We start from the raw sequence: 19,652 nt of genomic DNA, 5'->3' as shown, positions 1-19,652 counted from the left end.
AAGACTCAGGAGAACTTAGCCGAGACCGGCTTTGTTTGAATTGTTTTTTTCCCTTTCCTTTGACACCAACACTCTTCAGGTTCACTACTGTAAATCATTTGGACACCTCAATATATCAACATACCTCTGTGACAGTGAGAAATGAACGGGAAATGTTTGTTTTGCAGTATAGAAAGTGAAGGAATGAGGAAGCAATTACAAAAGATGATTCCGCGATTACATAAGCTTGTAATTAAATATGCATGTGTGAGTGTGTGTATGTGCAGAAATAGAGTAGATAGAACAAACAGACAGACAGACAGACAGACAGACAGACAGACAGACAGACAGACAGACAGACAGACAGACAGACAGACAGACAGACAGACAGACAGACAGACAGACATGCAGACTGATGTTAAAAAAAACATAGCCGATAGTCAGCGATGCCGATGTTTGTATACCGTATTTTTCCAAATGGTAGCCCGGGCTGTTAATATGCTAAATCGATTTGGACCCCATCGTTTATAAGGACCTAGGCTGCTATTTGCAGTAGGCCGTTATTTGGTTAAAGTTCCTGTCGAGCATTTTAGTGCAAACTTAAAAGGTATGATAAACATACATAGCAGGCAAAGTCTTTTGTCTTTTTGATTTAATATTGAGAATAGGGGAGCTTATGGACAGTTACTGCTGCTTAATTGATTTGACCCAGATTCGTGCAAACAGACTGGTAGCACAGCTGTGTAAAATTCTAATATTATATAGATTTTAAAAGGCTGTCATATACTTTGAATATATTCTTTCAAATGAGGTTTGCCCTTATAGATCAAAAATACATGTGCTCAGTTTTTTTATTAATACATTTGCAACTATTTGAATAAAGGTTGTACACATGAAAATTAACCGCTGGGAAAATCCCTAATTGAGAGAGTGCAGGCGTAACATGCCACCACAGCTCATGAAATATAGGCTGCATGGCTAACAGGGCTTAGTGCTTACCCTACCATCTCTCTCCTTTCTCTGACTCTATGACTTATACACCCATGACAAATTGAAAATATAAGTATAGACCATTTGGAATTATAACAATCGGTTGAGGATTGGCTGAGTATAGCACAAGTTAGATCCTTTTGCGCGAAGGGCCATTGCGCTGAGGACTGTGGTGGCGGTGGTGTTTTACCTATACTTGTGAGGACCTCTGCTTGGATTCATGGTGAATGCGCACCGAAAATACTCAAAATAGTAAGCTCCCAACGCACTGCATGTGGACGCAGCAACACACAGGATGACAATAAACATTTCACAGAATATATACCACTTTGAATTAAAACAATCGGTTGTGCATTTTGGGGATGTGGACTTGTGGAGTGCTGTTGTGAGGTGGTGAGGCGACGGTAAGAGGCGCGCAGAAAATAGGAGAGCTGCAAACTCAACACTGTATACGGTAATATAAATGAGGCTGACTAAGTTTGCAAATAAAGACCCATGAGTGCTTATACGGAGGATTAGCCTACTTGTTATTATATTTGTTATTTGGCCCAAAAATATTTTGATATAATCCGTTAATCACACAATCAAAGACCGAATTGTTTGCAGCTGGCGTTAATTACCTCGTGCTGCGCAAGGGTATTCACTACAGCGCCCACACCGTCACTAACTTGTAGATTATAGTTTGGTAAACTGAAAAGAAAGAAAAGTTTAGTTGTCCTGTCTTGAGTGGTGTGCCCCGCTGCCTGTGTGTGAGGGGAGGGGAGGGGAGGGGGGGGGGGGGGGTGCGGGGAGGAGGAATCACTGCACTCAGACTCAATGGCAGTACAAAAAGCAACACGTAGCCGCTCTATACATCTCAGTATAAGGGTGTATTACCGTCGGCCATCGGCCACTGCCATCTGTGAATTTTTTTACCGATGGCAATTAACAAGTTAAACATCGGCCCCTACCGATTGTCACCCCTAATAGATAGATAGATAGATAGATAGATAGATAGATAGATAGATAGATAGATAGATAGATAGATAGATAGATAGATAGATAGATAGACACTGCAGACAGACAGACAGACAGACAGACAGACAGACAGACAGACATGTCTGCTACAGTAGCGTACCTCTTGGATGCAGGGACGTAGCGTGAGCATGTGTGTCCATCCCAGGCGCAGTACGGGTCACGTGCCAAGCAGCACTCAGCGCAGGCCTGGCCATAAAGCTGGCATCTGCTCACAGACACCTGGGCGAGCCCTTCACTGGAGCCCACATACAGCTGTTGCTGTGGAGATAAAAGATATAAGATATAAAAAGTATAGAAAAAAAAGGTAATGAAAACAAAGGTGCACCACCGGAATAGGACGGCTGAAGGAGAGTCAACATCCGGTCTCTACACCGGGAATTGGGCGGTACACCCAGAGGCAAATTTTTAATATTTTCATTTTTTCTATTGTTCATTTTTGGCCAATGGCTTCCGAGCTTGGCCTTTTTGTGACCTCAGTCATACTGTAAGCAGTGGAGTTTCATAGTTAATGCGTAGGTACAGCCACGGGCTATAATGTGCTCTGTTGTCATGGTTACGGTCTCCACAGGCTATAGGATCTGTAGCCGGTGAGTGCACCTATACCTTTGGGGCTACAGTACACACAGGCCAGAGTGGTGTAGATTATAAGAGAGGGCAGAACAGCGCTCGAGCGCTAGTCAAGCATGAGGTGGAGTTCAACAAGCTGGAGTTTGAAAATCATTGAAAAAAGCGGCGCAAATATCTGCAATTTTAGGTAGGGCCTATGTGTGCAACATGACAATTAACTGTTTTAAAGTATTGTACAGTCAGTGACAACTAAAGTCTCTGTAATGTTTATGTTGTACTATTACTAAAAAACGATAAAAAGAAGGGATTTAAGATCATTAAAGCTGGGCTGGCCTGAGTCCAGTGCATTCTGTCAACTTCCAGTCCAACTATTCGGCTCCCCATAGCCGACCCTGATAGCTGTACGGAGCCGCCATTGGACTGGCCCCATGAAGTGAACAGAGACGTCGTAACTCTCCTTCAATGGCTCGGACACAGACAACACCACACAAAGAACGGTAGGACGGTCGGTCGGTCAGACGGACGGATGGACAGACAGACGGACAAACAGACAGCACAGGATGTGAGCTTTCGATATAATGTCCACAGCGCTCGCAAACGAATTAAAAATATAGCTTAGCTGAAACAACGTCATAGACTTCTCATGGTTGTTGTGGTAAGGAGTCATTATACCCGGAAAAAGCTCAATTTGTTTGACGTTTGCCTCTTTCTTTTTGTTGTTGTTCTTCTTAAATATTTTACCAAGGCAGTTACAGGAAAAAGCCCTCGGGGGTTGTATGCGCTGAGAAAATGCTCCATTGCCGTGACAGCCGAAGTGTCATAACTCTGAAGCTCATTTAAATGTCAAAACCTTAAATAAACACCGCCGTTGCCGTTGACACGGGGGAGCAGGCAGGAATTCTCAAGAGGATGGATTCCTTTTTTTTATAATGGGAAGAGGCACCGCTACAGATATGCTTGCAACACATCTCACAGGAGATTCCAAAACAAAACGTGCAAACAAGAGACAAAAACAGTTGTGGCTCGTGTGAAGAAGGAGGTGGAGAAGAATGGTTGTGGAAAAACACGTGCACGCACGCACACACGCACGCACGCACACACACACAAACACACACACACACACACACACAAGAAGATTAAGAGAGGCAGTGATTGGAGGTGAAGCGTTCACTGACACCCACGACCTTCAGTTAATGAAGAGAAAGAAAGAAAGGAAGAACGAAATGTGAACAAAAGTGCAGTGGTTTCCATGCCTTTTAAGAGCAGTGGTTCTCAAACTTGTTCATGTCCAAGGACCCCCAGATTGACACTTATTATAGTCTGCAGACCCCCATTTGAAAAGATATGCCATGCAGGGACCGCCACAGTAGCAGTGATTCTCAACCATTTAATCTCAAGGACCCCCAGTTTGACATGCATTAGGCTATGGGTCCTTATGGGTCTGAGTTACAGACCCATAAGGGTCCATTTGGTTGCTATCTTAACTATCATTTAAGATGGGGACCCCCTGGAACTCCCTCAATGACCCCACTTCGAGAACCACTGAGAGAGAGAGAGAGAGAGAGAGAGAGAGAGAGAGAGAGAGAGAGAGAGAGAGAGAGCAGAATGAGAGATGTGTGAATGAGGCCTAACCTGTTTGGAGGACATCTCCATACTGAGGATGGTAGTGGGAACCTAGAAGAGAAACACACAGACAAAAAGCTTCAAGCAGGCCGACCCAGAGATGATGCTCCACAGCTCACACTAGATATCAATTCATCCCAACGCCCATCCCAGGGCAGGATTAAAGGAATAATATATCAAAATATAAATGTTGTTGTTTTTCCTTTTTTTGTTTTTTACAGCCAGCAATGGATTAAACGGTCTCCCAAAAAGTGTGTCTCTGTGACAACTCTAGGGGCCACAGTCTGCATTAAAATATTTCCCTAAGAAGCTGTCATTTGTGACGGCAAATCTGACTAACCAAGTGGACAGTCAAATTCAATGCACTATTCCTTATCTTTGAAGGAAAACATTTGGAGCATTTAATCCATTGCTAGCTGGCTGAATACTACTACTACTACTACAAAAAAATAAAATAATAATAAGGGTAATAATAATAATAATAATAATAATAATAAACACATTGTGTCACACTGTGAGGCGATGTTGACCTTGTACATCGCTTATTTTCAGCGAAGCGATAGCGTGTAGCACCAAAACAGAAAGTGGCCTAGTACAGAGCCCGGGGGACTCCGGTCAACTGAGCAATGAGCATAGTCTTTCATTTGTATAATTACACGTCGGAGGGTCACGTTGGCTTTAGGCCTGTCGCAATTTTCTTAATCGCAATTATTTTGACATAATCGCCATAATCGTTTCCATGTGCATCTTTTTATTCATTTTTGTATTCTTATGTTCCAGTGCTCAATGCCAAAAACACAATTAAATCCTTAATCACAATTAGTGTGAGAAGTGATCGTCAACTTAAATGTGTAATCGTGACAGCCCTAGACGCCGCTGGGATAGAACAAAACAACATAAATGTGGATCTCCGCTGCAAATAAATGTCATCATGGTGTTGTAGTTAGTGAATGGTGCTCTGTGAGTGAAGCGGACGGATGGCAAATATTTCACAGACGTGCCACCGGAGCAGTGCCACGGGCCCTACAGACGTTTTAGAATACATGGCGTGCCACCAGAGCAGTGCCACAGGCCCTAAGGACGCTTTAGAATACATGGCGTGCCACCGGAGCAGTGCCACAGGCCCTCCAGACGTTTTAGAATACATGGCGTGCCACCAGAGCAGTGCCACGGGCCCCACAGACGTTTTAGAATACGTGGCGTGCCACCGGAGCAGTGCCACAGGCCCTCCAGACGTTTTAGAATACATGGCGTGCCACCAGAACAGTGCCACAGGCCCTAAGGACGCTTTAGAATACATGGCGTGCCACCGGAGCAGTGCCACAGGCCCTCCAGACGTTTTAGAATACATGGCGTGCCACCAGAGCAGTGCCACAGGCCCTAAGGACGATTTAGAATACATGGCGTGCCACCGGAGCAGTGCCACAGGCCCTAAGGACGATTTAGAATACATGGCGTGCCACCGGAGAAGTGCCATGGGCCATACGGATGTTTTAGCATACGTAGCGTCACTGGCGTGCCACCGGAGCAGTGCCATGGGCCCTACGGATGTTTTAGAATAGAGATGTGATGAATATTTCACCGTATGATGATGAGTCAACTCGCCCCGTGAGGACCGCACTGAAAGGCGGACATTTGCATCTGTCAGTAATCAGGACTTTAGTATGTGAGTGCGTGCGTGTATGTTCGCAGCCTTCACACGCACGTCTGTGTGCGTGCGTGTGTGCGTGCGTGCGTGCGTGGGTGCGTGCGTGCGTGCGTGCGTGCGCAGCACCTGGAACACTTGGAGCTCCTCAAGCACAACTTCCTCTGTGGACCAGTTCTCCTGAGTGATGCTTACTACCTTCAGAACCGAGCCAGCATCTGTGTGTGTGTGTGTGTGTGTGTGTGTGTGTGTGTGTGTGTGTGTGTGTGTGTGTGTGTGTGTGTGTGTGTGTGTGTGTGCGTGTATGGATGTGTTTTTGTGGGAGAGAGAGAGAGAGAGACACATACACACACGCACAGAGAGAAGACAAAACAAAGTGATGGAAATTATGAATCAAGCAAACCACTAGCCATGTATTTTTCATAGAGGACCATAGAATACTAAATAATGTAAATCAGCCCATGCAGGTAGCAGCTCTGTTTCAAACCGACAGACAAGCCACTCCTCTGGCCATTTCCTGGCCACACGATGATTTAAAATAGTCTGGTTATTCAGCAGTGGTGCAAAGTAGAAATGTAGATGTAGATGTAGAAATACTCTGTTACACGTAAAAGTTAGTACAGTTTTCAGATGTTAATGTATAGAGAATTACAAATCTTTTGAAAATAGCAGATCTACAGGCCCACAATACGTCACAATGCATCACATCGCGACGCATTGTGAGCTTGTAGATCGAAAATGTACAATGTAACTAGTAACTTTTCAAATAATTGTAGTGGACTAAAAGTACAATATTTGGTTCCGAGAGTACAAGTAAAAGTATTGGAAATTGCAAAACAAAAAGTACAAATACTTCTAAATGTAAATGTACTCAGCTACTTTACACCACTGGCCACAAGATGATTTAACATATTCTTGTTATTCAGAGTGACAGACAGGGTGGGGAACTAAACACGGAATAGAACACTCCCCGATGAAAACATCCATTCACACAATCCTCCAGCCGTCCAGCTCAAACATACTGTACAGTAATGACCAAATTATGCACACTGTGGCTGGAATCTGGATCACACACACAGACATTATGTTTGGCTGCGGTTGATTCCTGCCCTGGTGATAAAGCACCATCTTCTGGTGAGTTCTGGAATAACAGCTGGAAGGCAGTAATCGGAATCAAGAGTCTGAGGCCCCATTTCCACCAGTTGGGACCCGGTTCAGTTCAGAACCAGTTCTGAGTCAGAGGGGCCTCCAAAATTGGAACATTAATTATGAATTGAGTGGGAAAAAACATTATATTTAATTGTTTATAGGATCAATATAATTAAATTAATATATGATAACCCTTCCACAGGAGTAGCTTTCTAATATTTATCACACATTTTGTAATTTTCACCTACAGTAGGCCTGTATGTGATAGGTGAATAGGTAAAAAAGTTCTAATTAATAGTTATCACCAACATGACCTCACCTGTCCCCAGGAACATGACCTCGTACTGCCCATCCTCGGCGCTCACTCTGTCCACCACTATCTGGGTCAGGGTGTAGTCAACGCGGACGCGCGTGAAGATGGGCCGTCCGGTCAGCGGACGCACAGAGCGGTGCATCAGAGGGTGGAAGCGCACAAAGCTGACCACCTCGTCTGGGAAGTCCTTGGTGGTCTTGATCCTCGGATCGTACGTCTTGCTGGGACACTGCAGTGGGTGTGGGGGGGTGGAAAAAGTATAGTAATTTAAGCTATTTAATGATTCTAAAACGGATATCTCACAGCCCCTGTAGTTGGTCTACTAGGGCCTCTGTATATTCCTGTAGGGTGTAGGTATGGGGGCCTATGTCTTTGCTTCCCACAGGTTCTGAATTGCCAATCAGTGCATTGGGAGCACCTGGCCAGTGTTCCCAGTGTGCTCTATAAAGGTCTGGGAGTTGGCTAGCCTCACTCTTTGTGTACTTTTAAACAGCCGTGTGTCTTCCTCCTTTGTTATGGCCCAAGAGCCAGGTCATAACAATGAGGTTCTCAGACATACACTCTTAGATAATATAGAAAACAAGGATAAATAAACACGAAAAATCCAAACCCATTGCTATTTTGCTAATTTGCTGAACTGCACAGTTGTCTATTTTCTCCAGACCCGGACACAAATGTTTTACTAAAAGTGTCAATACTGCAATGTAGAAATTACCCTGTTACAAATAAAAGTCTGGGATTCAAAATAGACTAGTAAAAGTACTTGGAAGTACCAAAAGTAAAAGTACTCATTATGCCCCATTTCAAGTTTAAAATGTATAAAAAAAAATGAAAATAGATCTACAAGTAGATGTAGATTGGCTATTTTCAAATGGCCAAAATGAATACAGTACTGGGGGGGGGGGGGGGCACGCATGTAGATTTTCTATCACACGACAACACCTCTTTATCTTCCCCTGCGCCACAATAATTAAAATGTCTAGTGTAGGCCTGTTACAGGCCTGTAAGCCCAATAAAATGTATACCCTGTAGCCTATCTAACAGGAATCTACATGTTGGCATTTTGTTTCCTTGTAAATGTTGGAACTTTCAAGCATGCATTTTGAAACCCTGGACTCTGTCCGTCAATAAACTGCATGGGGTGTGTCTCCCTCTGGTGGTAGACTGGAGAACCGCAAGTGCTGATGACATCTGGCTGCATGCCTATTATGCACTGCCCTTCACTTCTTCAAGCACACTGCCTCAGTGTCTAGTTTAACTACTTGATCTACAAGCTCACACCAGATTGCTATGTTCACCTTGAATGATTTTTTCGCCTGTAATGCTATACCAAAAACAAGGGCGCCAGGTTGAAAGTTGTTAACACTTAGAGGTCTTTCTGACCCATTTTGAGATTTTTAAGTTGATTATCTTTGCCCATGAAACTCTCAGAAGGTTCTCCTTCCTAAATAAATATTCAATTCAAATCATCTCTGTTTTTTATCTGAAACATTTTCTAAATATGAATGTAGGCATACTTCGTTTCCAGTCAAACTGACCCCTGTCACCCTTACTCCCCCACGGGAGTTGACTTCACACCTCCAGACAGCCCATTGTTCAAGTAGTCGATATGTAAAAGACAATATTATGGTTCTACCCCGCTTGGGGGTTGAAGGTGTCAAAGTGTCTGGAGATGAGACAGTAGCCAATATTAATATTGCAGGTCAAAAGGTATTTTTGACTAATGTCAGCTTGTGTGGTACCTGGTCTTACTACAGACATGACCTGAAGTCAGCTTGTGTGGTACCTGGTCTTACTACAGACATGACCTGAAGTCAGCTTGTGTGGTACCTGGTCTTACTACAGACATGACCTGAAGTCAGCTTGTGTGGTACCTGGTCTTATTACAGACATGACCTGAAGTCAGCTTGTGTGGTACCTGGTCTTACTACAGACATGACCTGAAGTCAGCTTGTGTGGTACCTGGTCTTATTACAGACATGACCTGAAGTCAGCTTGTGTGGTACCTGGTCTTACTACAGACATGACCTGAAGTCAGCTTGTGTGGTACCTGGTCTTACTACAGACATGACCTGAAGTCAGCTTGTGTGGTACCTGGTCTTACTACAGACATGACCTGAAGTCAGCTTGTGTGGTACCTGGTCTTACTACAGACATGACCTGAAGTCAGCTTGTGTGGAATGCAGAATGGATTCCTGTATGATTAGCAGGACACGCTAGTTAACTTGGGTGGTCAAACACATTATGAACCAGGCTGCGCTGATTAGACGTATGCATGAATAATCACGCTCTCACGCACGCACACACACACACAAGCCCAAACATGCACACGCGCACACACACACACACACACACACACACACACACACACACACACACACACACACACACGCACACACACACACACACACACACACACACACACACACACACACACACACACACACACACACAGACCTATGGTGTGTTACACAGAATTAATGCTTCACACTTGCATCCACTTAAGACAACTACCTCAAATAGAGATCGTTTATTATTGTTAATCAGCACTGAAGCTGAAGATCATATTTATGTTACCTGAGATAAAAATGACATCATGCAATGCTAATAATAAATAAACTCCTACAGTGTCAGTCTGTCTGCGTGCGTGCGTGCGTGCGTGCGTGCATGCGTGCGTGCGTGCGGTGGTCGACGCACCGTCCCAGGCCGGGGGTAGGGGATCCGGCCCTCGTACTCCACCCAGCGGTGGTCGGGTCCCTCTTTGTGAGCATAGGGCCCGTTGAACGCTGCCCTGATGTCCGCCATGCTGTACACGCACACCGCCGAGCCACGGAAGATGGAGCTGGGAGAGAGGAGTAGAGGAACAGCACATAAAGAAACCAGAAGATGGAGCTGGGAGGCCTAATTCTCTAGACTACGGTCGGGTCCAGTAAAGACCTGCCCCCCGCCTGCCTCTGATTGGCCCCCTTACTACTAATAGTAGAGAGGGGCCCCTACGGACGCCGTCTCTAGTGAACTTGAGCTACGAGAGACACCACAGAGCGTGCCAAAGCGTGCGAGTTGGCGTCTCGAACGTTGCAAAGTTCGCTTAGCCGAATCAGCCCTGTTTGAGTTGCAACCCGATATGGACAACACCGAGCAATATATTTCCCACCACGGAGTAACCAGTCAGTGTCACCAGACTATCCACCTCGGAGGAAAGTCTGGAAACCAAGGGCAGTGTCGGTAGGCCAATCAGGGGCAGGCGGGGGGCGGGTCTTTACCGGACCGGGCCGTAGTAATTGAATCGCGCAGCTGGGAGAGGAGCAGAGCAACAGCACATAAAAACACCAGATAGCAGCTTATAGGGAATGTATGCCAGTCATTTTCTTTCTTTCCTCATTCCAAGGATGACTTTAAAGGTATATATTCAGTGATTTCACTTAATTCAAATATCACTTCTTTTTTTGTTTTGTTGTGATAATTCTCCCTACTATAGAGGGTGCTGACCATATAAGTAGTTCATCCCTGTCCCCAGTTAACCCCTGGGGTAAAAAAAAACCTTTTTTCTTTTTTGGCCAGGTGGCCCAGCCTTCATCCAATCAGGATAGAGAGGGGCCTTCCGTCAATCATGATCGAGCGGGGGCGGGCCTTGGTGTGCTGTTGGCCTGTCGTCGTCCCCCCCCCCCCACTGTAGTGCGTGCATGTGCACATCTTGTTACCGGGGCGGCCAGGGGGGTTTTCCAAATCACCCAAATCACTGAATGCTCCTTTAAAACAACAGTATTTCTGTGGTATTCAGATAGCTAGGGTGAAGAGTGACAGGATCGTCAGGGCTGAGAGAGAGAGAAGTAATTACGCCACAGGTGGTGTGGACATAGGTGATGAGTGGTGGTGTGTGTGTGTGTGTGTGTGTGTGGGTGTGTGTGTGCGTGCGTGCGTGCGTGCGTGCGTGCGTGCGTGCGTGCGTGCGTGCGTGCGTGCGTGCGTGCGTGCGTGCGTGCGTGCGTGCGTGTGTGTGTGTGTGTGGACGGAGGTGATGAGTGCATGGTGGACACACCTAGAGGTGGTGAAGACTCCATACACGATGGGGTTCTTCTCATCTCTGGTTGGGAGCAGAAAGATGTCCTCTACACATGACAGATCACATACAAATGAGATGGTTAAAGATGTCCTCTACACATGATACATCACATAGAAACGAGATGGTTAAAGACGTCCTCTACACATAATACATCACATAGAAACGAGATGGTTAAAGATGTCCTCTACACATGATACATCACATAGAAATAGAAATTGAAGTCTGGACTGTTAACACTATAGTGGTTTGATTGGAGAATATAAATATTCTCTATGTTCATATACAATTAATTCCCATTATTTTTTCATTTTAACATGTTGTTCTCAAATTCCAACGGTAATAACTGATAGGTCTCTAGGGAGTGCGCTCTCTTTGAGAGGTACGGGACTACGGGCACAGATGCTGAGTGTAAATAATTCTGCTCAGCAACTTCCTTGTTTCTCAGGGTTTTACCTTATCAAGGGTCGCGACTTTTGCTACATCTATCAATGGGCCAGTCAAGCTACTGGTTTCAGCCAGAACTTCAATGGCTCATTGCCCAGTTGTTGCCAGTATCTTTGAACATGTTATGTTAGGACCCACCCTCTTTGCTGATTTTGTGCTCTCATATACTCAATGCAAAGTGCATTCATGTCATGTTGTCCCAATTACTCCTTCAGAGCAGTTGTGTCTTCATAATTTGTATACATCTTAATTCTGGAATAAATTTACCATCAGACCAGACTTTTCTTCCAAGTGTTCTCCGATCAGGTTCAAATACATTTCCATGTCAAGGGCCCCCAAAGTTTTATGAATTTGGCCACAGAGCCCCATCTGAAAATATGTTGTTCTATGCAGGGACGCTCAGAAGATAAGATTTGTATTTTTCTTGTGACCTTCTAGATCAGAAGGTCTTGGATTCCCGTAGTGAGCTTTAAAAGGATTGCCATGGGCACACTTCCCAAACATTGCTCCTGCTTTGACGTATAGCAAATATTGGTTATCTTGCTTTTTAGTTTAATGGCAAATTTCGTTGCTTATAGTTTTATATATTAGCCTTTATTGGTTGCGTTATTAGATGTTTCATACAGTACCCGCTTCTTCGGTAGCGGGTACTGTATTTATGAGTGTTGCATGTTTGTCCTGTTATTGTCTTGTATTTATTGTTGGCAGAGCTGTGTCACTTATTTTGCCTCTTCTCTTGGCCAGTTCACACTTGTAAAAGAGACTTCAGTCTCAATGTGTTTTTTACTGGTTAAATAAAGGTTAAATAAGATTCTAGATCAGATGGGGTTTTTTTGCATAGCTTTGAGAACCAATAAATTGCACGCTTCAGATAGTACTGTGTACTTTCACATTTTGTTTTCTGTGCTCTTCTTGTTGTGAACATACTGTTGATTTTTTTTAAATTGCCATAATTCTGTTTTTCTCACCGTATTGATGCTGCTCCATTCTCTGCCTTATATTTATTCCATGCATTACCCTCAAGGATGAATACATTTTATCTGATCACTTATCTGAGTTCGTCTAGTTTATTTTTTAAGCACTGCAAAATCATACAATATATGGCACTGATGTATAGTTTGCTGTGTTAATGTTAACATAACCCTGCACTGTGTTAATTTACCCCGGGACCTTACAAATGAACCCAAATGGACCCGGGTCTGTTTGGTTGTACCGGGGGGGGAATGATTTGTGGTGAAACATCGACCTTGTTCCGAATACAAATTGGGTTGGTTCACTGCCACTATCACCAATACTTGCATTTTGTGTGGATGTAGCCTACAGGTATACTCAACAGTATATTTTCAGCTAATGAATTACGCAAAGAAAACACCCCCAGCATGTAAAGACCTTGAAAGAAATTTATATCCAGCTGAAGTTCACACCAACCCACTTAACTCCTACTGTTCCCATGCCATGGTTACTGTCTAATCCCTCTATTGTGTATGTATGTTCTGTATTATTTATTAGCATGGAAACGTTGCACAGTTTTTTGTGTATTGTTATATGTACTGTATAATAAGCACTTTTGCGATTCCCAGTGTATGAAATGTGCTGTGGAAATTAAGTTTTTTTTTACATGTTAGTCTGTTTGATTGCCTAAACTCGAATAATAATTAGTTTTAATCTGAAGATGGAGTGTTTTTGCTTAATTCGTTTTTTGGCTGCACCACAATTTATCAAGGAAGACTTCCTGGATTTAGTTTTGTATGCTTTCACCTGTTATTTGACTTCATTCAAGCTTCAATGTGTTGTCTCACGCACAACAAGCAGCAGGTACTGTAACAATATTGCAAATCATTGTTTGTTGGCAAGTTAGCAGCTCCACTTTGAAAATACTGAAGCACTTTGCTAAAGGGGTACTATAGTACATTGCACTTTCTCAGGAATTAGACGTTACTTATTTACTATGATTTCCAAGATTATCCAGACTGGTCCAGGAATTCAAAGGAGCAATAACACTCTGCTCTAAACTCACGTTTAGAGAGTTCACCAGTGTTCCAAGTAGAGGGATATGCCAGACAAGAAGGAAAGAACACGACTTATACTTTATAATAAATAAGAGAGAGAGAGAGAGAGAGAGAGAGAGAGAGAGAGAGAGAGAGAGAGAGAGAGAGAGAGAGAGAGACAGAGAGAGAGAGAGAGAGAGACAGAGAGACAGAGAGAGAGAGAGAGAGAGAGAGAGAGAGAGAGAGAGAGAGAGAGAGAGAGAGAGAGAGAGAGACAGAGAGACAGAGAGAGAGAGAGAGAGAGAGAGAGAGAGAGACAGAGAGCACATTTTGTGTACATTTCATGTGCATTCCACTCACGGAGTTCATCAAAGTGTGTGTCCACTCCATCAGGTCCGGGGATGGAACACACCAGCCTGGCCTTGAGGAAGGTGGTCCACTTGTTGGTTAGACTCCTCAGCCCGCCAACATCATTCTGAAACCAAAGAAAAACACCAAGAAATTCAAATCACGGCCTCTCTATTAATGCAGATGTCTTAACCTGGCCACATCGGCGACCGCAATCAAGCTCCCATGGACCGCTCACCGAAACCACAATCTGTGTGTAATCCATCTAAAGAAGGACGCAGACAATATAAAACCCTTCCAGTCTGTCTCCTATTTCCAGGACTAATTAGGAAAATAAACAGGTGAACCGCATGACTCTAGTAAGGATCTGATTATTTTGCTATTTAACGAGCCCGAACCACGGAACCAGAGACCCAGGGTAAGGAGGAGGATAAAGAAAATAATGTATAAGAGAGATGGCTAGAGGCGAGGGGGTCATAGAGATAAACCCAGGCTCTCTGTTAATTATGCAGGGAGTTTGTTTGCATATGAATACCTTTTCCAAGAGGCAGCCTTTGACTGTGTGTGCGGATAAGTGTACTCAAGTGCACACTTTATCAAACTTGGCTCAGGGGCTTATTTAACTAAAGGAGAGACTATTATACTGCCGGCCAATAGCACCAAAACACACTTGCCCAGAAGAACAGCAAAATCCTTAAGCACATAACGAGGGTGTATTTCAATGTTGATAACCTTTGGCGATGGAGAGTGTAGGCTATTATCACAATCCAGCAAATGCTGGATCCGACCCGCTACTTTAAACAAATTCAGACTCATGGTCGCAGCAAACGTATTTCCTGTAGGCGGAGACGACATATCTGCTGTGTAAACTCGCAGGTCTTCTACTACATTGAATGGTAGAGTGACTGATGTTAGTCTGCTCGAACGTTACTCTTTTACCTGCTTTTTACTAACACTAACTTTACAAAGATGCCCAGAACATCTAGGATGAACCTGTGTAGTTTATGTCTGCTCCAACAGTAGTGGCAACATTCAACTTATCTATATCCAGAGACGCACTTTTCCTGACACACATTATTTACTTGTATGCAGGCAAAACACCCCCACAGACACACTCAAGTATCCAATTATGGACGTGCACATGAACAGAAAGAGAAACGGGAGAGAGAGAGAACAGAAATTCCAAGGAATCGCCTCCTCCTCTGTCTTACAGCTTACTCCCAAGTCATAAATGCTCTGTGAGCGTTTCTCTGAGAATGTAGCAGCAGTCCTCTGAATGCTTATAGGGCCCTGCTGTGCTCAGTTATACAACTATGTGGAACCACAATGGTGCACAATGGAAGTCACCACAGAGCTCTCCCATCATACGTCTCTCCTGCTTCCATCCGCATATATAGCACAGGCAATGACGCTAAAGGTTACGTTTAGGAATAGTTTTAGGTTTTTCGTACCGTTTTACTGAGGTTAAGGTTAGGAATAAGGTCAGTTTTAGGCATAGTTTTACGTTTAGGAATACCATGGAGACCGGTCAGAGGTTCGTCGAAATGGCAGCCATACTGTATATCACTTCTTAAGCTCTACATTTACAGATGCCTTCATGTAGAACCCGTGGACTTAGCGCCCTCTAGGGATATTGACGCCAGACTTCGGTGCCCTATTACTGTAGTTAAATTTTATAACTTACTACTGTATTATGAATGTGCTGAGCAACAGAAAACAAGGAGGCTGTATAGTGTCCGCAGAAAGGAAACAAGTTACCTCGACCTGACTTTTATTCAATCCCTCCTTTGGCTAACACACGGAAAACACGCAATCCCTCCAGGGTCGCAGGGACCAAATTGATGACAGGGAGCTGGCGCAGGGTCCCTCTCCGCTCCATTCATCTCAATGAGTGTCCGGGGAGCAGAGCGCGCCGCCCTGCCCCCGACGGCACAACACAAAGGGGGAGCCTACGTACGTGATTTAGCCCTCCTGACATCAGCGGACCGGTCCTCTTTCAGCACACTACAAAAGAGGAATGCACCAGGAAGGGATCCATCCCTTCCCCCGGGCAGTGATGGTGGTGGTGGTGGTGGGGGGTGAGGGCCGACGGCGAAATCTATCAGCTCGCCCTGAGGAGTTACAACTTCCACACAACCTGTCAGAGATGTCACCCCCCTGCTGATGCCCCCCCCCTCCCCCCCCCACAGGTGCCTCACCTCTCCTCCCCTACTCCCTTTCAAGCCACACTCCACTTACTGCCACATCGCAATATCCACGTATCCTGTGCAAGGCTTGCCCTCCCCTCTCGCCCTATCCTGTCCGCGCCTCGATTATTCACTCCCTTCTCCTGCCCTCTCGTACCCCTAATTCTTCTTCTCCTCCAACCTCCCTTAATTCCCTCTCCCCATCCCGGTAGTATTTATACAGTAATGTCTCACCTTGCAGACGCGAGCCACGCGAGACAGGATGCTCTTGTCGCTTCCCTCCCGTGACACCTCGCGGAAAAAGAAGTATATCTTGTCATCGTCCGGGTTGTATGTGTCTGCGATGGGGTGAGCGGCTATGAACTTGGCCTCTGAAGAAAGGATGGAGAGAGAGAGAGGAAGAGAGAAGGGAGGAGAGAGGAGGAGAAGAGAAACGAGGGAGATGAGTGTTAAAAAAGGACCACGCGTCATTTTACAGCCGACCGTACATAGACTTCCACGAGGAGTTGTACATATACTGTATATGTTATATGTGTAACTACAGTATGTGCATGCAACCCTTAGCATAACATTATCAGACTTTTAAGGTGAAAACCTGGAGGTCCAAGCCGAGGGAAATGGGAGAGAGGACATGTGGAAAGAGAGTTTTCTTTCTATTTAGCACTATGTAATTACAAACAGCAGTCACATACACAACAATGGTGCAAGCTATGCTAGCAAGTTGCAACACAGCACAACAAACACACATTAGATGTGAGGATACAAAAGCGGAAAGACGGACGATCAAAGATCATTATGTTTAAAAAAGACATATGCTGATGATGAAAGACATAACGCAAAATAAGTTTTGGAAGAATTGCGGCGTGTGCTGTCATCGGTGTCCCGAGACACAGGGGAAACCGGTCTAAAGGTCTGAAGTGTTACAGCGACGTTACATCAACATTAGCTCAACCCCTGGAAGTCAAGCCAACCAGCCCCGGGTGGTTCCCTGGCTGGAGCAGCTTAATGCTGGGCTGCTCACACACTTCATAGAGGCCCTTTGTTAATGCCGGAGCATTGCTAAGATGTTCCACAGACTCACAAGGAAAGACACAGTCCACACACACACACACACACACACACACACACACACACACACACACACACACACTCACACAAGGTCAGGAATAATTACTCCAGCCCTCTCTTGTGCACCACGGCTCTGAGCTTGTGAAATGTGGAGGCCATGTGTCAGGATTTAGATCCCGGTGACAACTGTTGATCCACGACAACCTATCACTGGCTGTAAAACTGTCTCAACTGACTGGAGACACGCACGCACGCACACACACACACACACACACACACACACACACACACACACACACACACGCACACACACATGCGCGCACATGCACACGCATACGCACACAGGCACACACGCACAAGCTGCGCACGCACGCAAGCATGCGCGCACACACACACACACACACACACACACACACACACACACACACACACACACACATGATCTGCAGTCTTCTCTGTGTGCATGTGTGTGTGCATGCATGTGTGCATGTGTGCACATGCCCATTTGGCTGTATGTCTATACATGTATATGTGTCCATATGTGAGTCAGACGGGTGAACCTTGTGGCACACTGTAAATCCTCCAGTAGGTGTGGTGGCCCCAGTTCGTCCCAGAGTGGCATTCATATAAAAGCTCCAGCAGCCAAATGAATAAGTGGGCTGTTTCCTCTGGACTGGAATGCCAATAACCACACTCTACATCCCACCCTGGGAGCACAGAGAAGCCCTTTGTATGTACGCAGAGAGAGGTCGGAAACATAAAAAGATGAGAGGACAAGAAAAGAGCTTATGACTTATGACAGCACTCGGTATGTTTGCAAGTGTGTATTAATGTATGTTCATGCGTGCCTTTGTGGGGAGGGGTGTGTGTGTGTGTGTGTGTGTGTGTGTGTGTGTGTGTGTGTGTGTGTGTGTGTGACTGTGTGTGTGTGTGTGTGTGTGTGTGTGTGTGTGTGTGTGTGTGTGTGTGTGTGTGTGTGTGTGTGCGTGCGTGCGTGTGTGTACCATTTATCCAGTAGTCTTCGGAGATGTCAGTGCGTATGTAGTGCTGATCAGGAGGAGGACCCAGCGAGCGTGTGAATGTCGTGTCTTTGCCCAGGAAGTCTGAGGCCGTGCCTGCATACAGGTACTGGTCTGTGTGGCAGAGAGGGAGACAGACAGGTGTATCAGAATGAGACAGACAGGTTTAATGAGACAGACAGGTGTATCAGAATGAGACAGACAGGTTTATCAGAATGAGACAGACAGGTTTATCAGAATGAGACAGACAGGTGTATCAGAATCGTAGTCAGCAGTGATTCTCCACTCTTCTAGTTTCAAGTCCCTAAAAAAGCTAAAATATTCATGAAACTTTCAACAAAATTCAATGGCTTTTTCCCCAGTAATTTCATGAAGCTAATAATTAATTAATCACAGAAATTCCATGAATAAGAAAACCAAACTTTTAAGAACAGATGAAAATAGCTGATCTACAAGCTCACAATGTTGCGTGAAGCGACATGTTGTGAGCTTGTAGATCTGCTATTTTCACTAGTTTACGTCCCGGGCGTCAAATGTCATTTCTCTCTTTTGGGTCTTGAGATAAAAAACTATTGGGAACCACTGCATTAGACCATGGACCCCCATTTGATGTGATTCTTATCACTGGGGTCACAATATACTGTGTTCATTTAACTCTGAGAGAGTATGGATGGAACCAAATGGACCCTGCTCAATGATTGTACGTCACATAGTATCAACTTAAATGGCATAAACAAAAAGCATATAGGGGGAAACCTGAATGTTGCTGAGTAGGTATTTGTAAAGTGGGCCAAAGATTCACTGTAAAGTGGGCCAAATATTCACTGTAAAGTGGGCCAAAGATTCACTGTAAAGTGGGCCAAAGATTCACTTGGAAATGTAAACTGAGTCTATAATGTAAACAACAAAAAAAGTTAATCACCAATAAAGCTTTTCCACTTTGTCATGAATTTGGAACTGTGTGAGGGTACAAGTTTATGTTTTTACAATTCTTCTCGGTTTACAAGTGCACTCCCTGTATTTGTTAGGAAATATCTTTGACGGCCATGGTGTTAGATGGTTATTTGGCCTTTACGTGATGCAATACGATCATCTATTTAATTTCACTATAGTTTAGCTCATTAAAACAATACACAAACACAGGCCGAGAGAAAGAGTGCTCTCGAGAAACGAACGCAACTGACGGGGAGACAAAGGTCAGAAACATGCAAGCCGAATCATATGTCTGAATATGTTTACAGATCCCCGCCAAG

The 19,652-nt window shown here is 44.7% G+C and overlaps 1 protein-coding gene across 1 annotated transcript in view; it reads right to left on the bottom strand.

Annotated features, from left to right (window-relative positions):
* The window catches only part of sema3d (sema domain, immunoglobulin domain (Ig), short basic domain, secreted, (semaphorin) 3D), a 57,429-nt gene that overhangs the window by 15,305 nt on the left and 22,472 nt on the right, over positions 1-19,652 (bottom strand). The window contains exons 7-15 of the mRNA XM_080761547.1: positions 18,385-18,513; positions 16,547-16,683; positions 14,139-14,253; positions 11,323-11,392; positions 9,981-10,125; positions 7,290-7,512; positions 5,951-6,039; positions 4,186-4,227; positions 2,087-2,244 (exon numbers count right to left, since the gene is read on the bottom strand). Of these exons, the coding sequence (XP_080617673.1) occupies positions 2,087-2,244; positions 4,186-4,227; positions 5,951-6,039; positions 7,290-7,512; positions 9,981-10,125; positions 11,323-11,392; positions 14,139-14,253; positions 16,547-16,683; positions 18,385-18,513 (1,108 nt within the window). The remainder of the gene's footprint in view (positions 1-2,086; positions 2,245-4,185; positions 4,228-5,950; positions 6,040-7,289; positions 7,513-9,980; positions 10,126-11,322; positions 11,393-14,138; positions 14,254-16,546; positions 16,684-18,384; positions 18,514-19,652) is intronic.

Source organism: Protomyctophum bolini, assembly GCF_963924005.1.
Source record: "Protomyctophum bolini genome assembly, chromosome: 4".
Classification (NCBI taxonomy): domain Eukaryota; kingdom Metazoa; phylum Chordata; class Actinopteri; order Myctophiformes; family Myctophidae; genus Protomyctophum; species Protomyctophum bolini.
This window is presented reverse-complemented; position numbering and strand designations above follow the sequence as displayed.